Source organism: Antedon bifida, chromosome 1, assembly GCF_963402885.1.
Source record: "Antedon bifida chromosome 1, ecAntBifi1.1, whole genome shotgun sequence".
Lineage (NCBI taxonomy): Eukaryota > Metazoa > Echinodermata > Crinoidea > Comatulida > Antedonidae > Antedon > Antedon bifida.
In genome coordinates this window covers 20,099,202-20,127,175 of record NC_136226.1, presented here as the reverse complement: position 1 = coordinate 20,127,175, position 27,974 = coordinate 20,099,202, and the positions used below count along the sequence as shown (strand labels likewise).

The 27,974-nt window shown below is 35.6% G+C and overlaps 2 protein-coding genes across 2 annotated transcripts in view; one reads left to right on the top strand and one right to left on the bottom strand.

The window, feature by feature from the left end:
• The window catches only part of LOC144845129 (COMM domain-containing protein 4-like), a 122,484-nt gene extending 105,078 nt beyond the window's left edge, over positions 1-17,406 (top strand). Inside the window, exons 6-8 of the mRNA XM_078702288.1 lie at positions 9,548-9,628; positions 9,885-10,055; positions 17,242-17,406. Coding sequence (XP_078558414.1) covers positions 9,548-9,628; positions 9,885-10,055; positions 17,242-17,282 — 293 coding nt within the window. The 3' untranslated portion in view covers positions 17,283-17,406. The remainder of the gene's footprint in view (positions 1-9,547; positions 9,629-9,884; positions 10,056-17,241) is intronic.
• On the bottom strand, positions 4,052-6,276 carry LOC144852771 (uncharacterized). Its single transcript, XM_078710749.1, has 3 exons — positions 6,079-6,276; positions 4,810-5,837; positions 4,052-4,601 (listed from the first exon to the last, which is right to left on the bottom strand). Exons 1-3 carry the CDS (start codon positions 6,205-6,207, stop codon positions 4,052-4,054), a joined length of 1,707 nt encoding a protein of 568 aa, XP_078566875.1. The 5' UTR covers positions 6,208-6,276.
• Positions 17,407-27,974: the final 10,568 nt, after the last annotated feature.

The following is a 27,974-nucleotide window of genomic DNA, read 5'->3' as shown; positions in this document are numbered from 1 at the left end:
TTGTCATGACAACGGAGGCTAAAAATTAAAATGAATGTTGTAGATATGCTTTTTATTGAAATGTCTATTCATGGTAAAAATTTGAGCGAAATCCATTTTTTTACATCTGCCACCAAATCTTTGATTTTTACAGACAATGGCTCTTAAGAGTGCTTGTCACCAAAAATCAGACATATTCGTAATTTAGTGGCAAGGGTCAAAATTTCGAATTGGCTCATATTTTGCACATTGGTAGACCTTGATGTAAGTAAACCTGATGTGTAGTTTGTTTGGTAAAATATCGCTTAGTTTTCGAGAAAATCGAAAAATAACGATTTTCGGCCAATTTTGTTAATTTTTGGTGTATAATTTACATTAAGTTTAACAGCCTCTGGAAGCCAAACGTAGCTACCTAGCGTTTAAATATTTTACACTTATGTTAACTAGCATCTTGACAATAATTAAGTAAAGTTTCAAAAAATTTGATGAAATTCTAAGATTTTTACTAATTAATTACAAATTAGCATATATAAAACTCTTAAAAAGTAGGGTAAAAACAAACCAGTTTTTTTTCATGTGCGACGAATTTTTTTTTAATAAAAAAATCATCAATCTAAAGTTTAGATACTAATATTTATGAATCAAGTAAAAAAAATTTGGGGAAACTTATTTGCGCTCCGCGCCAGAGCCACAAATTTGTAAGAAATTCAAAGATTTTATCTGTCGGCAAGATCAATCGGATGTACCTATTGTTCTCTATTTACATATTTAAGGTAAATTTTACTATGAGAAACAAACTTTAAAGGTAAACTGAAAGGTCCTGAATAATTTGGATTTACGTTTTAATATAAACACAAACTAAAAATAAATTTATAGTAAAATTTAAACGACTAAAGTGAAATTAAAGTGGAGCTCCACCCAGAAAATTGCTATTTTTCATACATTTCAACTATTCTTTAAAAATATCATCCTTCATACTTCATATTTTTTTGAAAATTTTTTCAATGAGTATGATTTTCTTGAAAATCACACCTTTTTGCGTTTTGGGGGGATACCTTGTAATTTCCTATTCTTTTACATGCAAAAGGGGGGTATATTTGAATATTCCTAAAAAATTAATTTCTTCACTAAAAAAAAAAAGTAAAATGTTTTTATATGTAATTTTTCCAGATCTTTTTATTTCTGGTATTGTTATTGCGTATACACTGCGCAATTTTGCGTAAATAGACACTTTCCCCCGTTGGGTCCAATTGGGTTTTTTACTTTGCTAGGAAGTATGATCACGTGACATTTCTCACGACATTTTTCACACTGCAGCTGGCGATCTGTTATTGTCGCGATGTTATTTTTGACGGGCGAAAAGTATATTAAAACATTCTGGATGTGACCCTATCATGTTTCACAGTGTAATAAGTGATTATGAGATTATTACTAAAATGTCAAATTTAACGAGATTTGAGAAAGACGTGGCTATATATTCAATAAAGCTAGGCCTAGGCCTACTAGAGTCTAGGTATGTAACGATGCTGCTTGGCCTCTAGCTGGCTGCCTGATAGCCTTACACTACAGCAGTGAAGTTTGTTCTGGCACCCAATCTCGGCCTACCCATGGGCCATGATAGGGTGCCTGAATAGTTGCTTTTCAGTCAGCCATAAGCTTCCACATCCGTTACTATTCTTTACTATTCTGAGCAATACCAGTCTTGTTTTGTAGAGAATTTTGTGTTTCACAATTCTTAATGTGCGAGAATATTTTCTGACCGATTTTTAGAAATTAGTTTTTGGAAAATATTGCCATATCTTCCCTGTTTTTTGTATGTAATCACTTTCAATTAAACATACTTAAACATAATATAAGCTGAGAAAGTCTGAGTGTAGCTCCACTTTAAGCAATTACTATCTGAGCTCAACATTGTAACTCGCTTAGCTTCATCAAGCCTGTTATGTTTTCCACAAGGTGAATTTATTCTCGCGAATTGAACATTTTTTGCATGCGCAGTTTAGTTTTATCAACAACGTGTTCCATTGGGCGTGCGCGTATACGCGAAAATGTTTGATTTGCGCGAATAATTTCGCCTAGTGGAAAACAGGCTTTACAACATAATTTTCTTATCTTCTCATATAGGGAGTTTTCGCACGACCACTTTGTAAACAACTTGATCTGTGCGTGCGCAAGCATTACGAAAAACTTTAGTTACGTGCGTCGAGAACCTTATTTCTGAAAAATAGCGTCAATGAAAAACGTTAACCAAAACATGATTAAACATGCCTGGCTAGGCTTAGTCTCTAAACCCAAGGTATTCCGTGATTTGTTTTAATACTTGTGGCGTATGTTGCGTGCGCTACACATGTGTTGCGTTCTACACTTCCCGTCGAAGCGCGAAATCAAAACGAGCAAGTACGTTAACGCAAATGTTCGCTGAACTCTGTTGTTATGCAAATGAGTAGAATGGTGACAACCGTTAACGTTCATGTGCTCGTGCGAAATTTCCTAATAATTCGTGGCCTAAACAATAAATTATTGTTTTACCATTGTTTCACCCCTTCGCTTTATTAAAAATTTACAGAACGCGACTTAAAATACTAACAATTTAGACAACAGAATCGTCCCACATATTAAATTGTTATTTTAAAGAATTCTCACAGACACAGTTTTACCTTCGTTGCTACCTTAATCAATCGAGCAACTGCACGTGGAAACCAGCTTTCCCAGCAAATCAATGTATGGCTTCTTGCGCTTTATGGTTATATCTGTGGTATCAAGTTCAAGAGAAGTACACATTTCTTGCAACATTGGCAAAGAGAATCTGGAGAGTTTTTCTTGAGCTTTCAGTTCACAAATATTATGCCTTTCAAACATTATTGGATGCTGCAAGCCTATTGTGTCCAGTACGGTTTGCGACAAAATTTGAATTTCTCTTTCCTTTTCCGTTTTTGAATCGTCTCCATTTTCTTGGACTTCGTCACCATCTTCATTACTATCGTAATCATCATCTTCGTCATCATCATCATCATGAACGGCTGCATCTGTCCTCCTTTTTTTAGCTAAGCGTGAGAAAAAACTTGCAATCTGCTGTGCTGTTAAAAATTCACTCTTGCTAAATAGATGTGAACCATCGCTGTGCCTGGCCGATCTCATCTCTCGTGAGACATCACATGGATCAGCTTTCTGTCCTGTCTGCTCTCCAACGTCAAAAACATCAATAAGGTAGGTTTTCTGTGGAACAGAAAATCGGGTTTTTTTTGCAGAAGACTTTAACGCCCAGCCCATTTGCAGGTCGGGGCCAATGTCAAACCGTGGCAAATCGTTGGTTCTTGTTGGTTCTGGATTTTTAGAAGTACCCTCTTCTAGTTGTGTTGCGTATAATTTCATTGCCCTGTCATATAGTGTTTCATGTTCTAGTGCGTTCTTGTGATTTTCATAATCTAAGTGTTTCTCTAGGGAAGAGTATCTCTGATATGACCTAATGCAACCTTGTTCGCGACAAAAGAACAGTTTGCTGGGGGTGCCAGGACTTTCTTCACTTTCTATTTGTTCGTCGTCATTTATATCAGCTTGTTCTTCATGAGATGTCTTGGCTTGTATTCTTGCTTTTACTGTAATAAATGATACTTGATTTTGATCAGACGTTGTATCCTTGTTATGAATTAAATTGGGTAGTTTCGAGGGCACACAGAATTTACTCGAAAGTAGATTTTGTCCTGCACCAATACCATACGCCATCCACACCTTCATGGACCTGCTTCCGTACTCTATGTTGTTGATGAGACTCACGCCTTTCCATTTCCCTGCTGCACAAATAGTACCAGTAGGTAAAGCACAAACTATGACTTTCACTCCAGGAATGCCTCCAAAGGACTCAATTGCTGCCTTCATCTGCTCTGGATTTTCAATATCTTTTCCTGAATTAAGATATTTATTCATGTGATTTTTTATATGGGCTGCCTTGCGGTCACATGCGCCCTTCCCCCCTTGAGGGTCCGAAAAATCAATACGTCGGATTTTGATCTTCGTTTCTTTCGCTATCTTTGGTAACGAGAGTAATGTTAGGGCAGAGTGGTAGCATCCTGCATTATCTTGATGCAGATACACAGAGTGTATATCGGGTGCAATAGATGGCAGCTGCCTCAACACATCGTCGATGATTGCCAACAGTAGTACTATCCTGACTGCAAGATTTAACAATATGCACAAACGTAAGCATCTGTACCTCTCTATCTTTATTCTTTTTCGTCAAGACCGTTATGTGCCACGGAAGTCCACGCTTTCCAAACCAGTCTCTTTGGCTTTCGCGGTATTTACGTGGTACAAACTTCATCGCCCAGTCTAAAACAATTAGGGCACAACCAGGATTCAAATCTCCTAAAATATCATGTCGTGCAGCGTCTTGGTTAATGGATCTTAAGATATGCGCCTTCCACGTCTCGATGTCTTGGACTGACCGTGTAATTACGTACTCCATGTCATCTTTTTCTTCAGAAGAGCAGCGCACTTCGTTTAAAGCTTCAAGAATTTCAGACAAAGCTTCTGGAAATATACGACATCTGTCACATCTTGCATTGTGGTCATGATCACAGACAGTCTGGTAATATTTGTCTTCGCAAGAACTAAGAGCATACGCCCTACAATGATCGGCAACTTCAGAATGGTTAGAAATGTGAATCTGCAATAATATATAAAAGGAATTGTATAAAAAATGTAATTAGTCTTGAATGTTTCTTACATGCTTTACTGAGCAACATACAACGCGCTACTTTGCCTTTTTTATTATATTGTTTTTCTATTTATACTGTAGCAGTTATCAAGATATTTAAACAAGATTGTTATTACCTTATATTATAGTCACCTTTTAGGTAGCGCTTGGCATCTTTAAGTTTTTGGTTTGTTTGTTTGGCCCAAGTCAAACCCATTTCATAGCAATCTCCCAGCTTATCAACGATGTTCTCCAGGTCATCGAAGGCTTTTCCACCATTGGCAGAGATATAATCAAGGCCCTGTAAGGATTTGCGTACAGAAGCAGAACAAACACTGAGAACTCTACGCAATGTACTGCGGCTCATAGGTTGAAAATTCTTCTCTTGACAGTAACTCTCGTATTGAAGAATACATTGTTCTGGGATAAGATTACGCACAACATTTGGGATTTTTATAACTCTGTCTGTAGAAAGTTTTAGAGTTTTTTCTCCAAATGGCAAGTCTTGTATAACTTGAGAACTTGTTATAAAGGTAACAAAGTGGTCAATTTTCCCTGGCTGTACGCATACTCTAGTGTTCTTTAGAGGTTGAATTACAGAACCTCTACCATGTAACAATAAATGGTGTTTGGCCACGTTAAAACGGTATCTAGTCAAGTTAGGTATCCATTTCTGCAGTTCCTTGAAGGTAACCTTATCAACCATGATCGATAAAATCTGACGTCTTGTACTCCAGTGGTTAGTATGAAGATAGCATTCTGATAGAGCATCTAATAGAGAAGAATCGGTTCTTTCGTCAGCTTCTGTGGTTTTATCACTTGATAAGCCTTCAAGTAGAGTAGTCGACTGACCAGGTGCGATTTCTTCCAGGCACATAGAGACAACTTGACGAGCCTTGCGCATGTGGAAACGTTTAGTACGGTCTGAAACTTGCTCCAGCGGTGCAGATAAAGGATATCTAATTGGACTGACGTCCCTTGAATTGAGAAATGCATTTAATTTTTCTCTTGGTGTAGATTGAATTGATTCATCTTCTGAGGTAGCTGAAGCAAAAGTTGGATCGCAAAATTGATATAGGCTCATTTGAGTATCCATAACATCACACGCCGGTGTTTGACAAGTTGGAGTGGCTAATGGCATGTAAAACTCATCCTTATTACTTTCCTGAAAATAAGAATAATATTGGTAAAAAATTACTACTGACTTTGATTCAATTATTGACGCACTGATTCGTGATATATATAAAATGATGATGACAATGGCAGGGAATGCAGAAAATATTCCTCCTACCACCAACATACGAAAAAAAATGAACAAAGTAACATGAAACACATTATTTACTTAATCTTTCCGCCAATAAATGCGTATTCATAAATGTCATACTGTACGGTATTTTTTAACTTACAGTTGTTAGTGCGCTCATCTGATCGACGAGACTAGGGTTATTTGTTTCAGTGTTCGAGGTTACAGGTAACAATGACTTCAGCATCTTACGGCAAGTTGAACAGATACCTGATAAAAAGCGTAAAAACATTTACTTACAGGGTTTTGTTTAACAGTTTAAATTACATTAAATATATAAAAATATAAAAATTAAATTATATTTACCTGAACCAACTTGCAGGAAAGTTCCTGTTTTCTTTAATATTAGTTCTTCTTTGCTAATACCCCTATCGCACTTGGGTCCCTTTCCTTTGCTTTGGATGTGATTAGAGAGATCAGGCGGCACTCTACATCTGTTGTTATTTCCTCGAGACCAACCTAAGCCAAGTTCCGATCGATGCAAGGGACAAACAGTCCAACTATGTATATCAGCGGGCAAGGTAAACATGGCTGCTCGACTAAGAATTAGGTCTAGCTCACTATCGATGCCCGTAAACCTAAACATGTGTCTGTGTGCAGCGATTTCCTTCTGGCATGCTTGTAAAGGTAGGACTTCAGTGCTCTGTTTGCGGTCTTTTCTATCGAATCCACAAGCTCCGCCAACAACCGATTTAAAAGAACATGAAATCTCCATCTTGTTTGAACTTAAAGCCATCAGACAATAAGTATATATAAAAATTATTTTCAACACGTCTTTACATTGTAAGACATAAACTAAAATGGATAACAAATCAGTTCCGTTGTCAACGCCAATGAAGATATCGTTGTCTATCGAATATATGCAGTAAAGTGTTTTGTCTACTGTGGTTAATGTTTTGAAACATTCTCGTTGAGTAAGTTCGACCAGGTTCGACAAACAGGAAAACGATAACAAGTTAAAACAAATGTGTTTTTCAGTTTTATCCTATAAACTATGAGAGGATGGAATAATTTATAATAATGTGGTTTGACAAAGAATAAGTGAGTGATTTTTAGTTAATTGCTTAATTTTGTATATTGATTAGTAATTGAAATTTTACCAGAAACGTATTTTTAGTTTGTGTTTAAATTGCAACTTAATTCAAAATTATTCCAGGAACTTTCAGTTTATCTTTCAATTTTGTTTCGCGTAATAAAAGTTTAGCTCAAAGCGACTTAGATTTCTAAATAGATAACAATAGGTACATCTGATTGATCTTGCCGACAGATAAAATCTTTGAATTTCTTACAACTTTGTGGCTCTGGCGCGGAGCGCAAAATAGTTTCCCCAAATTTGTTTTACTTGATTCATAAATATTAGTATCTAAACTTTAGATTGATGATTTTTTTATTTAAAAAAAATTCGTCGCACATGAAAAAAAACATTTGTTTTTAACCTACTTTTTAAGAGTTTTATATATGCTAATTAGTAATTAATTAGTAAAAATCTTAAAATTTCATCAAATTTTTTGAAACTTTACTAAATTATTGTCAAGATGCTAGTTAACGTAAGTGTAAAATATTAAAACGCTAGGTTGCTACATTTGGCTTCCAGAGGCTGTTAAACCTAATGTAAATTATACACCAAAAATTAACAAAATTGGCAGAAAATTATTTTTCGATTTTCTCGAAAACTAAGCGATATTTTACCAAACAAACTACACATCAGGTTTACTTACATCAAGGTCTACCAATGTGCAAAATATGAGACAATTCGAAATTTTGACCCTTGCCACCTAATGTTTGATTTTTAGTGACTGGCTCTCTTAAACGAAATGAACATTTAGTAATGCCGTACTCCGAAAATGCCTCGATAAGTGCATGTTGTGTTGTGGTGGTCTGTTAACCTCAGATATATACCCTACAGCCGGGTGAATAACTCAATGTAATTTAGTATACAATGATTGCAGTAATCGCCGTGTCTTGGATCTTGTTTATTTTTATCGTTTATACTGCATACCATTATTATATAAAAACTGAAATGGAAAATGGTGTATTTTTGGAGCGTGATGACGTCAGCATTCACACGAGGCGCGAGCTACAGTGGACAACGTGACGCTGCTGGTGGTACTGTAGGAGTGCGTGTGTTTTGAAAATAACTCAGTTGTGGGTATTTTCCAAAGATTTTCAATCGCGTTTTCTTTTTAAACTCTTGAATTCATAAATAGTAATTAAACTCTTAGCTCTTTCACTATGTAGGCCTATTTACACAACTATAATGCTAACCCGAGCTCTAGCCTACTCTTCTTAATTAAAAGGTTCAGGTCGATTCCACGTCTAGCGACGGTTGCGGGTTGGTTGCCACCCTATTCACCACTGACAAGTGATACACTATAGTTATAAGCCATAATTATACTGATCATGGGCATGGAAATATGGTAATAATTCTTCTAATTTTGCCAAATGTAATCCCCAGTCTGCTTTCCTTGTTCCTCCCACAAACATCAGAAGGGCTTGGACTTGGTTCATTAATTTGTACTAGGCCTATTATTAAAATGTATTTTATTTGTTTCGAAATAAACACTTACCCTCTGAAAATAGCTATGAAAACTTTAGCAAATCACAAAGCTTGTTCTATATAGAGGCCTTTAGTGGCCTTCCAGATTTCAAAGCATACATCATTAAAAAAATAAGAAATTTATATGCAGTACATAAAGTTTTTACTAAGACAAACAGATATGCATGATATTTGTTCTATTTGTTTACTTGTTTTTCTAGGTACTGTATTATATTATAGTAAACGTTTAAGCTGCATTTTGTGTATATTAGTCCCTGAGTGACCTTTGTTTTTTTTTTTGGATTTTAAGCATACATACAATAATTAAACAATATTAATTATATACAAGTTTAGATACATTTACTACAAAATGTTCCATTGGGACAAATAGAAATATGCATATTATGAACAGTTTGGCATTATTTTTAAAGATGTATGATCTGTTAAGGTACAGTAATACAAGGCCAAGGGTCAAAATTACCCATTTATCTTGATTTGTTGTCAAATTCTTGTATTAGAGTGAATAGAAACATATACTTTATGAACATTTTAAGACCAATTTTAGATTTGTATGACCAGTAGTTATTGAGATATAACATTATTAGGTCAAAGGTCAAAAACTCAGAAATGACCTTTCTGGCCATTTTTTAACAAACTTTTTCATTAGAGCAATTTAAGACCACATTCAAGTGTCTACGACCAGTAGTTACGGAGATACATACATGCCCTGGGTTGTGGGTCAAAGGTCAGAAATGGCATTTCCGGTCATTTTTGACTAAAATGTCCCATTAGACTGAATATAAATGTACACCTTCTGATCAATTTGAGACCAAAATTACCTTTCTGTGACCAGTGGTTGTCGATATTTAAGGACATGTTTTGACCTTTTTGCCACATTTTCAAAATGTGCAACCAAGCCAAAATTGATTGTTTGACCATCCTAAACCAATTTCTGAAGTCAAATTCTTTGGACCTCAAAGTGCATATGAAAGTTGATCTAGCTACTAGAGTTATGTGTTTTGCTATTTCACTTCAGAACATGCTACTTCATTATGCAAATCTTATCAAGATAAAAGGCCCATTCTGGAGAAGGTATTTAGAAAGCAGGGTCTTAGAGGTAGAGTATAATAAATATTGTATTACATATCCAGTGACTCAGTTATTTATCCTTCCGCAAAAATAAAATATTTTCTAGAATTTCACAGTTAATAATACATCCAAGTTGCTGAATACAGTAATAGTGCATAACACTGAGATACATAAAATAAGTTTTATTTTTATAGTAATAATTTATATTACATTTACATACAAAGATAAAGATAGTTATTATTGATTCAGTATCATACATGATGACATTAACGTTGTTTTTATAGTATCAAAATTGGTTTCTTTTGATTGGCGAATTGATTACATTTTAAGTGCCAATGAGTTACTTGAAGTGAATGAACCCTGTGTGCAGCTTAAGTTGAGTGTTGAAGAATTGGAGGACACAAACACTGAATCATTTATGATTTCTGCAAATAAGCTTCAAATGTTTTTATCTGGTAAGTCAAAAATGTACAGAAAAATATAGTACTGACTACAAAAACCATGCACTGATTATGTAAACAACATAGATAAATAAAGATAAAAACTATTGCAATTCATAAAACAAAAATTTAAATACAATTCAACAAATTAAGAAAATATATACAAAATTACGAATTATATAAGTTATAAATAAGGGAAACAATCAATATAAATCTAAGTATAAATCTTTTTATAAATCTTAGTACCCGACTGCGCAAGGAAAACCATCTACCAACCATTAAAAATATCGGTGTTAATAATGAAGTTCTTTCTATTTGTATTGCACTTTGGTAGATGAAATTCATTGACTGATCTTAATTTATATGGTACATGACACGGTTGTGGCAGTAGGTTGTGGAGAATATGACTAGCAATTTTCAGTTTTCGAAAGTATTCCTTGCACAGTCGGGTAATTCGGTCCTCAAGCAAAGGAATATTTAAAAAATAAAGTGCCTCTATGTACGAAAACCACGGGAGTAGAACTCTAAAAGCCCTTCTCTGAATAGCATTGATTTTTAAGCGGGTCAAACAAGTAGCCCACACTGGCGCAGCATATTAAACTACAGGCCAGACAATACTACAATAAAAAAAACTTAATTTGTGACTGGCTTTACGCATTTGCCGTAGGAAATGAAGTCAATAATTAGCATTCCTACACATGCAATCGACTTGGGAATTCCAAGTCAGATTAGCACCCAGGTGTTTTGTTTGATCTCCACATTCGATGGGGGTTCTATTTATGATCAATGGGTCAAAATTTAACCCTTTTGCAGCTAACCCGAAAACAGTTTTTTTAGTTTAGTTCCATAAGATTATCATGTGCAAACAGTGTCAGCAAGAGGTTGGAGCCCACTCATACCATCCCTACCAATGCGCTCATAGACGGAGGTGTCGTCCATTCATGGCACCCCCGCCATAAGATCATCAGCAAAGACAATAAAAAGAATGTTTAGGTCGCGAAATTGTTTCTGATACTGAAACTTTTTATCAATTATACACTGATCTATATGTGAAATTTTCTCAGTTTTGTAGAATCTACAACATTGATTACATTTTACATCTACAGTTTTTCTCTATGTTGACGCGCAGCGATTCCGTAGCGTACACACAATTGGGAATTGACGACGGGGCAATGGACGCTTTTGACGCATAGTTCGTTGTTAATATACAAGTGGAGAATCCCCTTTTAAGACATGGATTTAATAACCTACCAACTGGTTCTACAACGCTATTTTTCTGTAGTTTGCAAAGGAGTGTGTAACTTTACTGAAAAAGTGCAAACTTTGATGTACCGGCGGTGGGAACTTTTACAATGAACAATAATAGAAAGAACAATAAAATCTGTTTGTAAATGGGTCTGTAAAATCAAATGTGCAATGTTGGGTCGGAAAAATTCCCAAAATAGGATCATGGTCAAAAAAGGTTGCGGAACGCTGCTTTATTGCATTTAATCTGATTGAGTTTATGCTCAATATTATTTCTCTCAATAATCAGATTCGGGTGAACTAGCTCATTTAACATACCAGTACCTCTAACTAAAGGCAACAGTTTATTAAGTCTGGACGTTAGTGAAATAAAGAAATCATTAATAGTATTAGAGAGAACATTAAGGTCACCCTGGAACACTTTATTGGTTAAATTAGTAATTCATTTATCGGAACCACCAAGGTTTAAAAATCTCTTAACACCACTCCACCAAGTAAAACTATCGGATCTGAAAATGTTACTGATCTTATTTCTATAATTCTCCGCGTCGATGATTATCGTTTATATTTGGTAACAAAGGTAATACCATTCCTAAAAGGATTTACCAACGTATGAAATAACACAACATTGTGGTCTGAAAAACCGAGAGGAGCTATGCCTTCTGGAATAGTATATGCATCATACAAGTTGGTATATATATGATCTAGCATAGCACCTCCTCTAGTCGGAATATTCACAACTTGTTTCAGTGGATAGCAAACCAACTGCACATCTCTCATTTTATTGAAATCTCCAGTTACTATAATGCCCGTATCTGGGTGTTTACCACAAACATTAAACATTGGATAATGTGACAACTCATATCTCAGTCTTTGCCAACGGAACTTTCAGGATGGTAGACCAAACCTTAAGGAAATGTTAGGTATCTTTCCGTGGTAACCGTTTAGGGCAAATTCTTATCCACAGTATTTCCATAAAGTCACATTGTAGGTTCCATAATTTAAATGAGATGCTTTCGCAGATGTATAAAAGCAGACCACCACCCCCATGATCTTTTCGATCCCTACTGACAAACGAGTAGCCTTCCAACATTAACAACAACTATCAAGAATACCATCCTGCAGATGAGTCTCAGTTATGGCAATAATATCTGGTTGGTAGGCCTTTACCCTTACTTCGTCCATTTTGTTTAAAATAGAGAGAGCATTAGTCCTGAATAATCTTGGAAACAAAAATTTACCAGGGGTTAATTTAATTAAGTTATCATTTGACACACCTCCTCTCCTAACCGGTTTGTTTTGCTTATGAATCGAAATTCTAGCCTACCTGCTCTACATCCTCTCGGCTTGGTGGAAGCTATGCTAAGCTTATTGATAGTATCAAAAAAACGTTCATCCGGTTTAAAAAAATGGCAGCGATAGGTATATAGTTCCGCTCTGAATCGTAAATCCAAAATCAAAACCGATAGTTGTAATAATATATAATCTATGGCGAGTCTCCTAGTTCCTGTTTGGCGGTATGCAAATTAGCCCGAATACTTTGCATATAATATTAGTTTGATGACACAAAACATGCTGTCAGCTGCCCGGGTTTAAAACAAAGGCCCAGGTCTGAGGCTAAGGTTGCAAAACAGGATAAAACATTAACAACTTATCGAAAAAAGATATTGAACATATCCACAGTTTCATAACATGAAACACAAAAAGCAGGTAAGGCACAAAAACATAAAAAGCATCAAAATTATTGAAAAAAATGGAGGAAAACGGTCAATTCCTAAGCTGCTCATACAAACTGAGCGCTATCATCAGTTTATATTACATACAATCCATATCCCCCTGGACAATTACCACCCGGACAACTACCCACCTAGGACAACTACCACCTGGACAATTACCCCTTAAGCACAACTACCCTCTAGGACAACTACCCCCTAGGATAACTACCCTCTAGAACAAGAACACCTTTTCATTTAATTGCATTTATTTTGCCTTTTTTTCTAATAATAAATTACATTACACTTTGATTATGATCTTGTAAAACTTGCTGAACATCAAAACATAGGGATCAGAGAGATTGATCTTATATGAAAGCTTTTGAATCTTTCAATATGCGTATTCGTCAGCAGTTATTTGACATTAAACGAGAATCGATAACGCTCCAAATTATAAGGTGCAAAGGAAGGGGATTGATAAAATAATATTTCTTCATATTTTTTTACCTATGAATAATTCTGACTTTTAATGAATATTAATATTTAGACAATAATACATTTAGCAAAAAAAATAAGAAGGATTTCACCAACTTTCCTTTATTTACGTTTAATAAAATTTCAAATTGCACAAATTGTTCAAATTGCGCATAACAAACAATTGATTAATAAGCTAGCATTCATACTATTATTAATGATTACAATATGAACATTTGGATAATAAATAGGAACACATTGTAGGCCCAATAATGATGATGCACGTACGTGGGCGCGTATGTTCGTTCGATTTGATTTGATTTGATTTGAATTTATTCGGAAGTACACAATATATAATAATAATATATAATGTATGCATTTTATTAGGCGACAACATCTTAAACCAATTCGTAGCTGCGCCTCCCTGCACCTTTGGCAGCTATTTCGATATCTACAATTGCTACGTGTTTTCCCCTGTTTTAAAAACGCAAATCATGGACAAAAACGATATGTACGATCATTTTTCTATGGCCAAACGGTGGAACCATGGAGCTATTGATTAATAGCTCCATGGTGGAACGTAGGCCTACGTCTTCGATTTACTAAAATGTGGTACCTGCACGTGTTTTTGTAACACGCGGGTACTTCTATTCATATCGGCAATGAGATCATTTTTATGTATGAGTATTTTTCTTATTTCTTAATTTTTTTTTAAGAGTGGATAGTAATAATCATAATAATATTAAGCACTTTTTGCGTTCCATACTTCAGTGTGGCCGAGTTGACCGATTAGTTTTTTGCCGAGTTGACGTGAGGCCGAGTTGACTTGAGGCCGAGTTGACTTGGGGCCGACTTGACTTTGGCCGAGACGGTTTGGGGCCGACTTGACCTGCACCCGGCCCAACGTCTAAGACGATCAGGCCAAACGTATAAGACGATCGGGCACATAAAAAATTGGGCCTGATCGTCTCTATGATGGCCCCGATCGTCTCTATGATGGCCCTGATCGTCTCTATGATGGCCCTGATCGTCTGTTCACTGCAGAAGCAGGTTGCCGTTTATAGCTAGGCCTAGACTCTAGCTATGCCTTACCTTAAAGCCTTGGCCTAACCAACGAGGTGTCGATGTAGATTTGTGCGGTGAGGCACAATTTACCACACTCAAGGGTCTTTCACACCTGTTCCGGCACGGTTCCGGTCAATTTGAGTAATTTTAAGGGTTGGGTGCGAAACTACATTAGTGCCCTAAAGCCGAATTTACACTAGGCGCATACATTAACAGCATACATTAATTACACTAACCTTAAATGGTAACATTAAAATAAGAACTGTTTCGGGGATCAGAAAAAGAAGTAAAAGAACTTGTCAAATACCAACCCCTAAACAAAAACAACAAAAATGCAACTGCATTAGCTAATAATAATAGTAGGTCTATAAATTATAATCCTAAAAAAATTCATAAATGTTTTAGATACTTCATTTAACAAATAAAAAATCTAATTACGGCACATTATTTGTATTTGGAAACATTATGTTTTTTTAATAGTTTTTTTAAAATAGTTGTTTCTATAGACAGTTCATTCCATAACTTAGGACCATATACCGTTTAGCCTCGTAACTTCCAATCTTTTGGTATGATGATAAATGTTACATGTTTGAGATAGAGATTGGCAATATATTATTTACATATTTATAAATACGGTAATAGATAACACTTGTAAGTTATGTAGATCATAAATATTTAGAATATTCAACTTCTTAAATAAAGGTTCACTATGAGCAATAAAATGAGATAAAGAAATAATTCTTACAACTCGTGGTACTAGTGGTAAAGTCGGCTGCCCAGATAATGTTACAAAATTTCAAACTGAGGAAGAATTTAGATTTTCGTGGATTACATAATAATGCATATAACCAAACAGTACCGAAAGTATGAACCAACTTTATATACCATCGAGTAAAAATTCTAGAAGTAAGGCGCGATTTACCGAATTTTTCCCTTACGTAAATTTATATATAGATGCAGTGAAATTTTTCTATCTACCTCTGTAATGAGAAATCAACATATCCCATTAATAGAGGGTGACAGAAATATAGTCTGAAATGCTCTGTTTAATCGAGTATTAAATACATAATTGTTTTGAGGATGGGGATTATGATGGGATTCAGTTTTCCTTCTGTAGTTGATTAAGCTTATCAATCAATTAATTAAATCGAACAATCAACTTTTATTTCAGCAAAGAGTAAAGTCCATGACCTACTGATGATGTATAGAACAAACAATCCTAAACTATTAGTACTGTGTATATTCCGGGGTAGGGGCGTAACGTCGTAGTGACCTAACGTCGTAGTGACCTATACCCCAACATTTCTGTAAATAAAATATCTAATTTTCCAGAACCTTTGTCGTACAGCCGCCGACAAACGTACTCACTAAATCAAACAAGGCCATATACATGGCTGCAGTCACGTGCTCAAGTTAGTGTTTGCCGACCAACCGACCGACTGACATAGTGAGCTGTAGAGTTGCGTTGCATGCGACTAAAAATGTTCATCTATACACACCACGGTATACACACCATTCCCCAAAACTATTTGCCATACAGGAATTGACCATTATTTAATGATAAATGCCTATGTTGACAGCCAAACGAAAACATTATTTATTGAACGGGTGCAGGTCAACTCGGCCCTAACCATCTCGGCCAAGTCAAGTAGGCCTCACTTCAAGTCGGCCCAAAGTCAACTCGGTCCCAAGAAAACTCGGCCTCAAGTCAACTCGGCCTCAAGTCAACTCGGCCTCACGTCATTTCGGCCTCAAACCAACTTGGCCTCACGTCAACTCGGCCAAATACTAATCGGTCAACTCTGCCACATTAAAGTATGGAACGCAAAAAGTGCTAATAGTTAATATTATAATGGCAGGATTAGTAAGGTTAGGCCTACACATAGGCCTAGACAAAATAAAACGAAAAATTCAATATAAATTAATTGATAAGTAGTATTTATCTATATTAATAGTTGTGATGTATAGTTTCAGTATGTGTTTGTTAGTTAGGCCTGGCCATGTTCCCAGAATGAATCGAAATATTCTTAGATATATTAGATAGATATTATTAGATAACAGTAAAATAAAAATGTTTATAAAAAATAATATATTTAAAATTATTTTATTCTTTTATCAATTCGTTTCGCTGTTTGCGTTCCATACTTTACTGGGGCCGAGTTGACCGATTATTTTTGGCCGAGTTTTGGCCATTCTCTTGAATATAACTGCCTAAAGGTGCGGCGTGAAAATTGTGCGAATTGTTTTGGGATTGTCTCAATTACATTCAACAGTGTATTAGCAGTAATTATCTTAGAAGTCCTGACTTTTAAATTTGTCTGAAATTTAGATTTCACTTAATTAAATATGACATGAAATGTTTTTTATTTTTAAAAATTTTATTCAATCGCAATAATTACCGCCACTAACAGGTTTGATACAAACAAAGCCAGGACTGTGCCATAAGAGTCAGCAGTGGTGATTTCAAACTTTTGTTTACGAAAATTCAAGCCTAGTTTCAGGTCTACAGTTTTATCTATTGTCATGGAAACTAATTATAGGCCCTTGTCTACTTACAGTACTACAGTAGGCCAAGTCTACAATAGGTAATAAACTCAACAGTAATTACAAATTACAATCACATCGCAAACAATAGAATGGTAGGGTACATTTAAAACATAACGTGAAAAGGTCTAGCTTAGTTTTCTTTCTTTTTTCATTTCCAGAAATAAAACAGACAATAAAGTTGATGGAAAGTATTGATTGAATCTAGCAATTGAAGCTTCTACTATTGGTATTTCCAGATTATAATAATCAATAAAAAATATTAAATATTTCTGTATTTTGATTTTTGATTATCACTATTTTATGAATAAAAATATTAAACAGTATAGTGTATTTTGATTATCACCATTCAATACTCGATTCTTCAAAGTAGGAAGGAAACCACATTTCTATAGAAGATCAGTATTTTACAGAGATAGGCCTATAGATAAGTCTATAGACAAAACCAACAAAACGTAAAGGGATGGATGAATAGTGCTGTTTACATCTCACTCACCATATTCATAAAATAATGATGAAACTTTAACGTACAGGTAAATTTACGTTTAATCCTATGTAATTTCACAATACATTCTCAACTGAGATTTTAAAGTCGGAAATTCTCAATAAAAGAAAACATAGAAAATTTGAGGGGTTTTTTTTCAGTTTTTATTCAACTTAACTATCATAAATACAATAACCACAGAGTTATGTTAAACGAGTAGCAATTGCCATCCTGGAAGCAAGTGGAACAAAAACACTGGGAAACTTCAGTATATAAAATGAATACAATTTATAGTATAGCAAGCAAGATAAGATTTTCAAGCGATGATACTAAATTAGGAACTAAACAGTAGTTGGGATTGGAAATTGGAACATTCCAAAGGGATGATTAAATGATGAGGTAATATCAACTGGCCAATAGGCAGTGTGGGAAAGTTTATATTTGTTAAAGACTTCTATATACATATGTTCTTGAAAAGTTACTAAGCTATTATATAATATTATAATAAGGATAAACAAGAGTCAGATTAGGTCACAAGTTCAGCACCCCTACTTGATTATTTCGACTACTACTGTATAGTGCTATTACTTACTAAGCCTTATATTTTATAAATTTGATTTTGGCTAGTGGCTTTATTAAAAGCATCTGCAACCGTCATGGTTGCAGATGTATTATGGCAATTGTGCTATTCATATTATCTCTTATGAAATTATTATCTTATATCAATGTGCTATGTTCTCAGTGTGATGTACAGGGTTTTCTGCAAGCATAATACAGCTCCCTGATTGTCCTCATATAGTATAGTTGATTTATTAATGTTTACAGAAAAGTCCGGCAATAGGCCGTAACATATGATTTCACCCCATACCACCCAGAAGGTTTGACCCCTTAATGTTATTATGTAGTATGTGCCCTATACTGTGACTCTATGATAAATCACATAAAGGTTATAGCGCCACCTGTTGGTCGCTGAACGTATAGATATACAGCACCCTACTATGGGCATGGGATGCACGGATGATGAAGACAATAAACATGTGCTCAATATCATGATCCTTGTCCTCGTTTCATGTTGTAATGTTCTCTATCACCTCATTAATTCAAAAACGTAACATACATCATGTTGGCAGTGGTCTAGAACCAACACAGATCATTGAATATGTATCACAAAAGGGTAGTGTCATGACGTCATTTGTTTTCAATTTGTGAGTTGCGTGCCAGTGCGCGTACAATACGCAGGCTGAACGAAATTATATACAATTTGGTATCGTGTGAGATATTCATGCAGTGTAATCATCTTTATTTGTTATTTGGAACCCTTTGGGTGAGTTTTAATTATAATCGTTTATTAATATGTTTAGCCAAGAGTCTGCAGGGGCAGTCTTTGAATTGTTTACACCTTTAAAAATTATATATTTGATTGTTGTTAAAGTTCACATATCTAGGCCTTGCTTGACGTTATCATTTCGTTTAAGTCGAGTCGGCGTACGAGTGTCTACGTCTTTCTATTACTATAGAGGGAGTAGTCGTACTATTCTTTATTATCATATGTTTCGAAGTATTTGTTGACTACAGAACTTATCTACTTAGTGTATTTTGTTTGTTCTTATAGACAACCCAACACAGTTGTTGAATAATAAAATTAATAAAGACAACATATTGCAACAACGTGTTCACCTCATTATTCTCACCGATTCCACAACAGGTAATAACAAAGTGCGAGGCAGGGAAGGCAAGTCAGAAATTTATGCGAGGCATCATTTTATCATTTCCCAAAATTGCGAGGCCGGAAATCACCGAAATTGAAGTAGCCTAGGCCCGCTAGTTCCCTTTTGCACTTGCCTTGTAGTTTAACTCGAAATTTGTTAACCAACTTTATTCTGAATACCACACCTTAGAATTAGTAGGCCTACTTTAATGAAGAAAAATCACATAAAAGTAACAATAAATCCGTTAAATTGGTGATTTTACAATTTCAATAGGTTTTATCACTGTCAGTAAGGAAAAATGTTACTGTTGATACTGTACACGGTTTCGTTAATCTTTTAAAGAATAAAATGGAACAATTCATCATAATATCCTTAGTAGGATGTCCTAGGTCTAGGCTAGGTAGTGATGTTGATTTAGGATCGATTATTATTCTTTGAAAACAGAACAGTATCAGCAGTATATTACAGCATTTTTATTGACAAATTAACAAATATATTGAAAGTAAACATGTTTTTCACCAATAAATGCATGAGAAATTGACGCATTCCACTGAGTTTTTGTCCTCTATTATCGTTGCTCTTTTGGCGCTTCATAGAAACAAAAATATTGAACATTGAATAAGTGAAATTCGCGAACAGTGTGCGAGAAACACGCCTGTAAAATCAGTATTTAAGGATTTATTTGTTACTTTTTATGTGATTCTGTCATTAAAGTACTTATGAGGCATACTTCTAAGGTGTGGTATTCACACGATAAAGTTAGTTATCAAATTTGGAGTCAAAGTACAAGCGAAGGAAACTAGCGCCGGGTTTATTAGTACGTACAACATAGACAACAATAATAAAAATTGTTCGTAATATACCCAGAGTTTTTTGGAACTAGAGACAGATGAAAGGGGCTACCTGTATTTATAGATGTTGTGCCGCTGCACAATAATTGAAAGATGAAGGTGTTAGCAAAATGACCAGGTGCAATTACTTTGGCTACATGCAGTGTTTGTTGAAGGCATGGTGAAGGGATTTCAATCTACTGGTACATGTCTTGAACTGTTTTGATGTTGTACATACTTTTGTGTTATGTTCCTGTGTTTGGAGGATGACCGTAGTTGATGAATTATTCTGGTGGTGAGAGGATGCATTACCCATGCAGGGAATGCATCCTCTCACCTACTGATTTTGATGTTGGAAGTGAATGTTGGGATAGTGTCTGTACTCACATTGGTCATGTATGTGGCGTCTAATAGTGCATCTACTATCTGTCTGATGGCTGTTTTATCAACTATGAACTTGTCTTGATGAAAAACATAAATAATAAAACTCGTCCTAAATATTAAAAACCTAACCCTCTAAATAATCTCAAACTAAAAAAAAATTAAAAACATTGTCAAGTAGAGAATCGATATAGCCTCAATACAAGCCCACTGAGTCATCCAGCTCGTCAATCCAATTGGGTTTTACTTTTTATATGAATGAATAAAACATACATTATACGTAAGCATTTTAACCAACCAATCAGAACAGGGTTGACATCTTTTCTTGAACTTTGTTTGGGTGACATTTCCGAGCATCCCAATGCTTCCGAAGACATGCCGGAGATGACGTTCGTTGTGACGTCACAGGTTATTTAAATAAAATCATAAAATTCACTTTTTGGCTCAGATATATACTGTTTTGTATGTTTTCAGCGTTTCCAACCCTCTTGAAACCATTCTAAGACGTTCCATGCGATACAATGTCAAAATGTTGGCTACAACATACATATCTGGGGCATTTTAGGTCATTACCTAATTTCTCTCTACGAAAAGTATTGACTGTGTTCTGAAAAAGCTTTAGTTGTGTGGATCCGGGAACATTGCGTCTAGCCTACTAAAACAGGAATAGTGTATCATTATTATTATTACACCAATTATATCAAAATTGATTAAATTATTTTCTACATGCCTCTAGATTAGGGCTAAGCATATTAGCTAAAGTTTAATTTTAGGCCTAGTATTACGATTGTCGGACGTAAGTCTTTTTCACACGCGCTCCAGAATTCTCTCGCAATTTTTTTCTTTGCGGCATGTTATTTGATTTTACCTTTATTCACCGCCCGTTATTGAACTTGACCTGGCCATCGATGTTCACTTTATTTGCGAGAGAGGTACACGTGTTGATTTCCTAGAGAAAGCAATTGTCAAAAATGTCTTTGGCACGCCGCTCAGAGAGAAGTCTGTGCGTTGCTGCTGAAACCATGCCAAGCATCATAACCACCAAGCCACAACTCCACTCTGATATATAAATATGTATAAAAAGAGAAATGCAGTACTAGTAGAAACTATGTAGAGAAAAGATAAAAACAAAAATCAATGGAAAATGTGATAATATGTAAACAAATGAACAAAACTTTAAAAAAAAGTGTATGTAAACAGATGATGAAAACAAACAAACATTGTTAATATAATAATATGTATAGTGTATTGAAATGAAGATGTGTTTAGAGAAAAATATATGTAAAGAGATAGGAACATATGTATGGAAATGAAAGTGGGATGAACCTACATAAGATAAAAAAAAATAATAATAATATTATTATCAGGTAGGCCGAATAAGTAATAATTCGTCTTCTTCGAGCCGAATCACCGGATGTTCAGCGCGCCGCGCGTACCAGGTTACTACCATGAGTATTGACCAATCACAAACGGTCTTTCATCACATCTAGGGAGGGCGAATAACAAATGAGGGCGCTATGTATGCATAGTTTAAATAGTTTAGTTGATTAATTCTTCAAGCAATTTGCGTGGCACAGCGGGTTAAAACGTCTTGTGATGATGTGGACTAATCTTTTAATCTTTTCTCAGTAGATGACTTGTTTATTTATCGCCAAACGCGTTGCCACACGAAAATTACACAGTCAATATCATCGTACTTGAGAATTTACTGGATTTTATATATTTAATGACAGGGACACGATAATGACGCGAAAATTACGCAGTCAATATCATCGTACTCGAGGAAATATACCATTTACGATCCTCACAGTAGTAGTCATGTGATGCAGTTTCAACCAATCACGATCACTTATTTACACATAGGCTATGTAATACAGTATATAATAATAATAAATGCAATGGCAATTATTAATATTATGTATACAATATTACAGTTACATTCATATATTAATTATTTTTATAAGCCGGTTAATGATAAGGAAATCTGTTTTAGAATGAAAAAAAGCCGTCCCAACCCAGATTTGAACCCAGCTATTAATAAAGCTATAAACAGAATAGACAATTATTGTAGCCGGACTGGGTAGCATAGACCTACTCCAGGCCTAGTAAGATTAGCTAGAAGGATACAGGTCAACCCGTACCCATGCCAACTCGTACCCACATTTTGGCTTACTCGTACCCACAATTTTGGCTCACTCGCCCGTATGGGGGATTCTTGCATGGCAGTATAAAAATACGATAAACCTGCTAATATTCTGGTTCCCGTGTGGATTTGATATTGAATACACATATAACGTTATTCATTGTCTCTAGATAAGAACCTAATGACCGAGATATCGTGTATTAAAAGTACTTAATAGAGTTAGATACCGTAAGTATCTGGTAGACTGGCAACATTCTTCCACATAGAGTCTGCAGACAGCCACAGAATCGGGTGAAACCTATCAAGTGCGCAGTGAAACCAGAAAATGTTTCACAATTAAGATCCTTTTTAGGCATGGTACAATTTTATTCAAAGTTTAGCCCTAACCCTAACCCGAACCTATCTACACGCATACAACCATTGAATAAGTTACTTTGTGATAAAGCTGAGTGGATTTGGACAGACAAGCAAGAACAAGCTTTTAAATGGTGTAAAAAACCTGACCAGCAGATCGTGTTTAACGCACTATGATACAAATCGAAAAATAATTTTTGAATGTAATAGTCAGTATGGTATTGGAGCAGTGATTATGCATCAAATGGATGACGAGTCGAAACTACCCGTACACTATGCTTCAAGAACATTAACAAAGAGCGAACTTAACTACAGTGTGATAGAAAGAGAAGCGTTAGGCATAATCTAACTGACAGAGCGCGGACCGCCCACACTGTTACAAAATAAACACAGTTTAATTAATAACCGTCGTTAACGACGAAACGGTCGCGTGCCTAATATATTGTTTACTGCACATGCTCAAAAAGCTTCAACCTTGTTGGCTATGCTTTCGGGCGCTCTTATCTTATATTTTTAGTGCTAGCTGCTATGGCGACGAACAAAACTTTATGCGACGAATTTAATTATAACTTTTCTGAATTCAAATTAAACGATCTCCCAGAAATTTTACAAGATTATTAATAAATGCAATCAAGATTAAATACAAATTGTTTGTAAATTGTAGTACCCTTTGGGTTTAAAAAAACATTAATTTTGCCAATGTTCGAAATCTGCCGCCATTGATCTACGCTAATGTTTTTATTTATTTATTTATTTATTAAGGTATAAAAACATCAAATTCCAACCAGCAGCAAGAGCTGAAAAGGTTGGATTACAATCATAAGTAAAATACATCATAGAAGATCTAAACTAAACATTAAACTTAAAGGATTCGTGCTAAGTGCGGAATAGTAGACCGCCTATATCTTTCAGTGCGACATCTGCAAGAATCCAACTTTGAACTAGTATTGCTCCTTAACGATCTTGAATGCCTATCAGATTTATATGCTGGTAACATATTTCTAAATTTGGTAGATTTTAAAAGACTCTTGCCAAACTTGAGAAGAATCTGTTCTCTACGGGACTTTAAAGAAGGCAAACCTACTTGCTCTAAGGCTAATTTATAGCTAACATAATGTGGGCTCAAAATTATGCGCAATGCCCGTTTTTGAATTTTTTCTATTAAATTAGATTGCTGAACAGTTAATGATGAATGCCAAACCTGGCAGGCATATTCCAGCACAGGTCTGATATATGATGTAAATACTGTAACCAGGTCACTGACTGGTGCACTAGACCTTTTCAGGATACATAGCGAGAATAGTCTACGTGAGGCTCTTGATGTTATATCATTAACATTTGAACCCCATTTGAGGTCATTTTGGATTATTACACCAAGCAGTTTTAACTTACTAACTATTGGAAGATTAAAGTTATCAATAGTGTAAACTAAATTAAGCTGCCGTTGCTTTAAAAAGTTAAATTCAATTACTTGGCATTTAGCTGGTTTAGGTAGAACATCATTAGATGCACACCACTCACTGACACTATTAAGGACACTTTGTAAGTTAGAGGAAGCACCGCATTTGGTTACTTCCCCTAGAGTCAGGTCATCCACAAATTTCCAACGCCTACCACTTTCAATGGCAGCATCATTTACTAGAACCAAGAATAGTATAGGTCCCAGTTTGGTTCCCTGTGGTACTCCACAAGAGATTGATTTGGTGGAAGAAATGTGCGTGCCAAGTTTGGTAGTATGAGTTCTTTCACACAGAAAGCTGCAGACGATGGAAACAATGGATGACCTAACTCCAAGTTTAATTAATTTATCTATAATAATTGTATGATTAACTCTCACATGCCTTAGTAAAATCAATTGTACAGAGTTCAACTGATTGTTTGGGCTTGTCAAGACTTTCATAAACATAATTTAACATATCCACAAGATAATGTATAGTAGATGAACCTTTTGTATTACCATACTGCTTAGTGTCTAATTTATTATCAATATCCTCAATAATCCATTTGGCAATAAATGGCTCAAAAATCTTAGCAAAGATCGGCGTCAATGATATTGGACGAAGATCATCAAAAGAGCGGATCTTGTTTTGTTTTGGAACTGGAACTATTGAAGCAGTTTTCCACTGACGTGGAAAGTGTCCCTCATTGAGACACGTATTAAATAATTTAGTTAGCGGGTTAGCAAGTTCAATAGCAAATTCCTTAATTATTTTAATTGGTAAGTCTGATGGGTGGCTTGATTTATTACAGTTCACTTTAGTCAAAGCCTTACGAACTTCCCATTCATGTGTAACTGGTGGTTCACTTGCTGGGAGGAAGGCTGGTAGCTTGTTGATATTCAAAGCCGGAAGCTGATTACATACAAGTGCAAAATGGCTATTGATGCATTCAACGGTGTTTATAGGGTCAACATCAGAGCCAGGAATACGCCTTGATTTCTTCCTCATATTTATGACCTTAAAGTAGCATTTTATGACCTGTAGTAGCCCTACAACTGAGACAATAACTAGTTGTGTCTCAGCCTATGTAAAATTACAAAATCAGCAAGGATACTAGCATTCAGGCCTTCTAGGCTTACTAGTAAACCTTATGACTTGCCGACATTGATATAGGCCTAGGTGGTAGGCCTATTGGTAGGCTAATCTTAAGTGTTGTAGCCACAACGTGTAATCATGATCTATATACTCATCGTTGTCTACTTCTTGTGGGAATAATAATACAGTAATACACAAGGTACTTTTATGCTTCGTTTGGTCATGATTAAGTTTGCCTTGCGTCTAATTTTCAAAACGGGCGCTAGAGAGTAGAGTCAGTGGTGACGTACTTGACACCAAAAGACACGCTAACAACATACATGGTCAAATGCATAATTTAATATTCTATAGATTAACGCAATTTTTAATGACAGGAGGTGGCAGACCAATATGATAATTCAAATGTAAAAATTGCATATCTTATTAATATTACCAACTACTTAAAATTACCGGTCGAAAGATACTTTTCGTAGTCCGATTGTGATGAAATTAAAACAGAATTGTTAAGCAATACATTGTTGTTGTCAATTAATCATCGACGCAGACATGTCAATAGAACAATCAGACTGCGCATACGATTTCTACATGGCGGCTACGTTTTGTTCTCAAAAATGTAAAAGTTGATTCGCAGCGTTCTATAGAGGGCTGCGGTTAGAGAGACACGGAGCAGAGCCATATATAATATAAAGAGTTACGACATTGGATTAAAGTCACGTGATATGCAGATCAAATTGTGTCAAACTTGTCTCCGTTAATGCATGTAAAGTATAGGAGCAACAAAATACTTTCAATTTTTCCTTATATTTAAAAAAATGTAATTGCACATTTTACGGTGAAATATCGATGTGCACAGCGTACAGAAGTACTTGCGGCAAAGAATATTGCGCGCGCGTGCGCTAGTACATTATAAAGTTTGATTGATTGATTTTGGAACGAAACATCCCATAACTAACGTCCTATAACAATAATAATATTTTCAATTCATAATGCATGCTTTGATGACTAAGTAAAATAATAAAGTGTCGTGGATATATATAGAGACATATATATAAAGAGTTACGACATTGAAAATTAGAAGCCATTTTTGTGTCAAAGAATTCGCACGCCGAGGGCGCGCGCGTCTATTTTGTATAGCGTTTAGTTCATGCGTTATTTTTAGACTTTTTTGTCTATGAAATAACGCTTATATTCCGTTTTTATTTTAGTAATTAATTTTATTAATGGTATTAATTTGGTAACATATATATATTGTGTCAATAATAACAAAAGAATAAATGCTAGGGCCTACATGCAAGTCAGGATACATCAAAGCATGAACCAATACAAAAAACACACAAATTCACCCCTCTTTTTATACAATATTGTAATGATTTTGGGGTAGAAGAAAAAGATAGAGGGCGGCAGATGGAGGCAGAGTTAGGCAGGAAGAGAAGCAGAGAACGGACGTGAGAAAAAGGCAGAGAGGGATTGGAGAAGGAAGGCAATGGAGGGTTACCTCGAGCTGCGTTAAAAAGGAGGGAGAGATTGGAGCTGGAAAAGCGAAGAAGCAGGGAGGAGACGTGTTAAATAAGTAAGAGAAATTGGAAAACAAAGTGTAGAGAAGATTAGAGAAAAAAAGAGAAAATTAGAGTTGAATAATAAAAGGAGAGTTAAGACACAGTAAGTAAAGTTAGCCGGAGGGTACAGGCTACCGCTTGTGTTACTGTTGGAGACATAGTGAGCCGGAGGTTGCACCTACTGGTTGTATCACTATTTGAGACATAGTGAGCCGGAGGTTGCACCTACTGTACTGGTTGTATCACTATTTGAGACATAGTGAGCCGGAGGTTGCACCTACTGTACTGGTTGTATCACTATTTGAGACATAGCTGAGCCGGAGGTTGCGCCTACTGGCTGTGTTACTGCTTGAGATACAGTTAGCCCGTGGTACACCATTGTGATACTGCTTTGCTGGTGGGTACACCTATTAGCCAGCGCCAATAAGGCAAAAGGCACACCACAATAAAGACGACCGGACACGTAAGACTCAAGTAGAATAAGATCTTTATTCGTCAAAACCAAATATCACAATAACATAACAACCAGCGGCCATGATATATATGAGTCAACCCAGATAGGGGGCGCTAGACTGGCGTAATCATTTTTTTTTCTCTTCTCATAAAACACAAAAACAAAACAAAGCAAGCAAAAGCACTCAAAATCTAAATTGAATGGTCGAAACTTAACTATATAATACGTATGAAACATTATAAATCAAGAACGTAGTCAGAGAGATGACTAGGAAATCTGCGTGAACGTGTGGATGTGCGATGAGACAACTGTGCTGGAACTTCCATTGGTGATTCTTCCGGGGTCTGTATGGATGATGACTTGTCGTTCACCTCATTAGGAGAGGCTGAAAGAGTTGACGGTACCTCAGGTGGAGGAAATGGAGACGGATCAACTGTGAAATCAGGTTC

Excerpts from the sequence above, each read along its gene's own strand:
- LOC144852771 (XM_078710749.1), bottom strand. The coding sequence starts at position 6,207 with ATGTTTTTACGCTTTTTATCAGGTATCTGTTCAACTTGCCGTAAGATG. Across the intron at positions 5,838-6,078 it reads AGATGAGCGCACTAACAACT|GAAAGTAATAAGGATGAGTT; the intron begins GTAAGTTAAAAA and ends TCTTATTTTCAG. Across the intron at positions 4,602-4,809 it reads AAAGGTGACTATAATATAAG|GGCGTATGCTCTTAGTTCTT; the intron begins GTAATAACAATC and ends CGATCATTGTAG.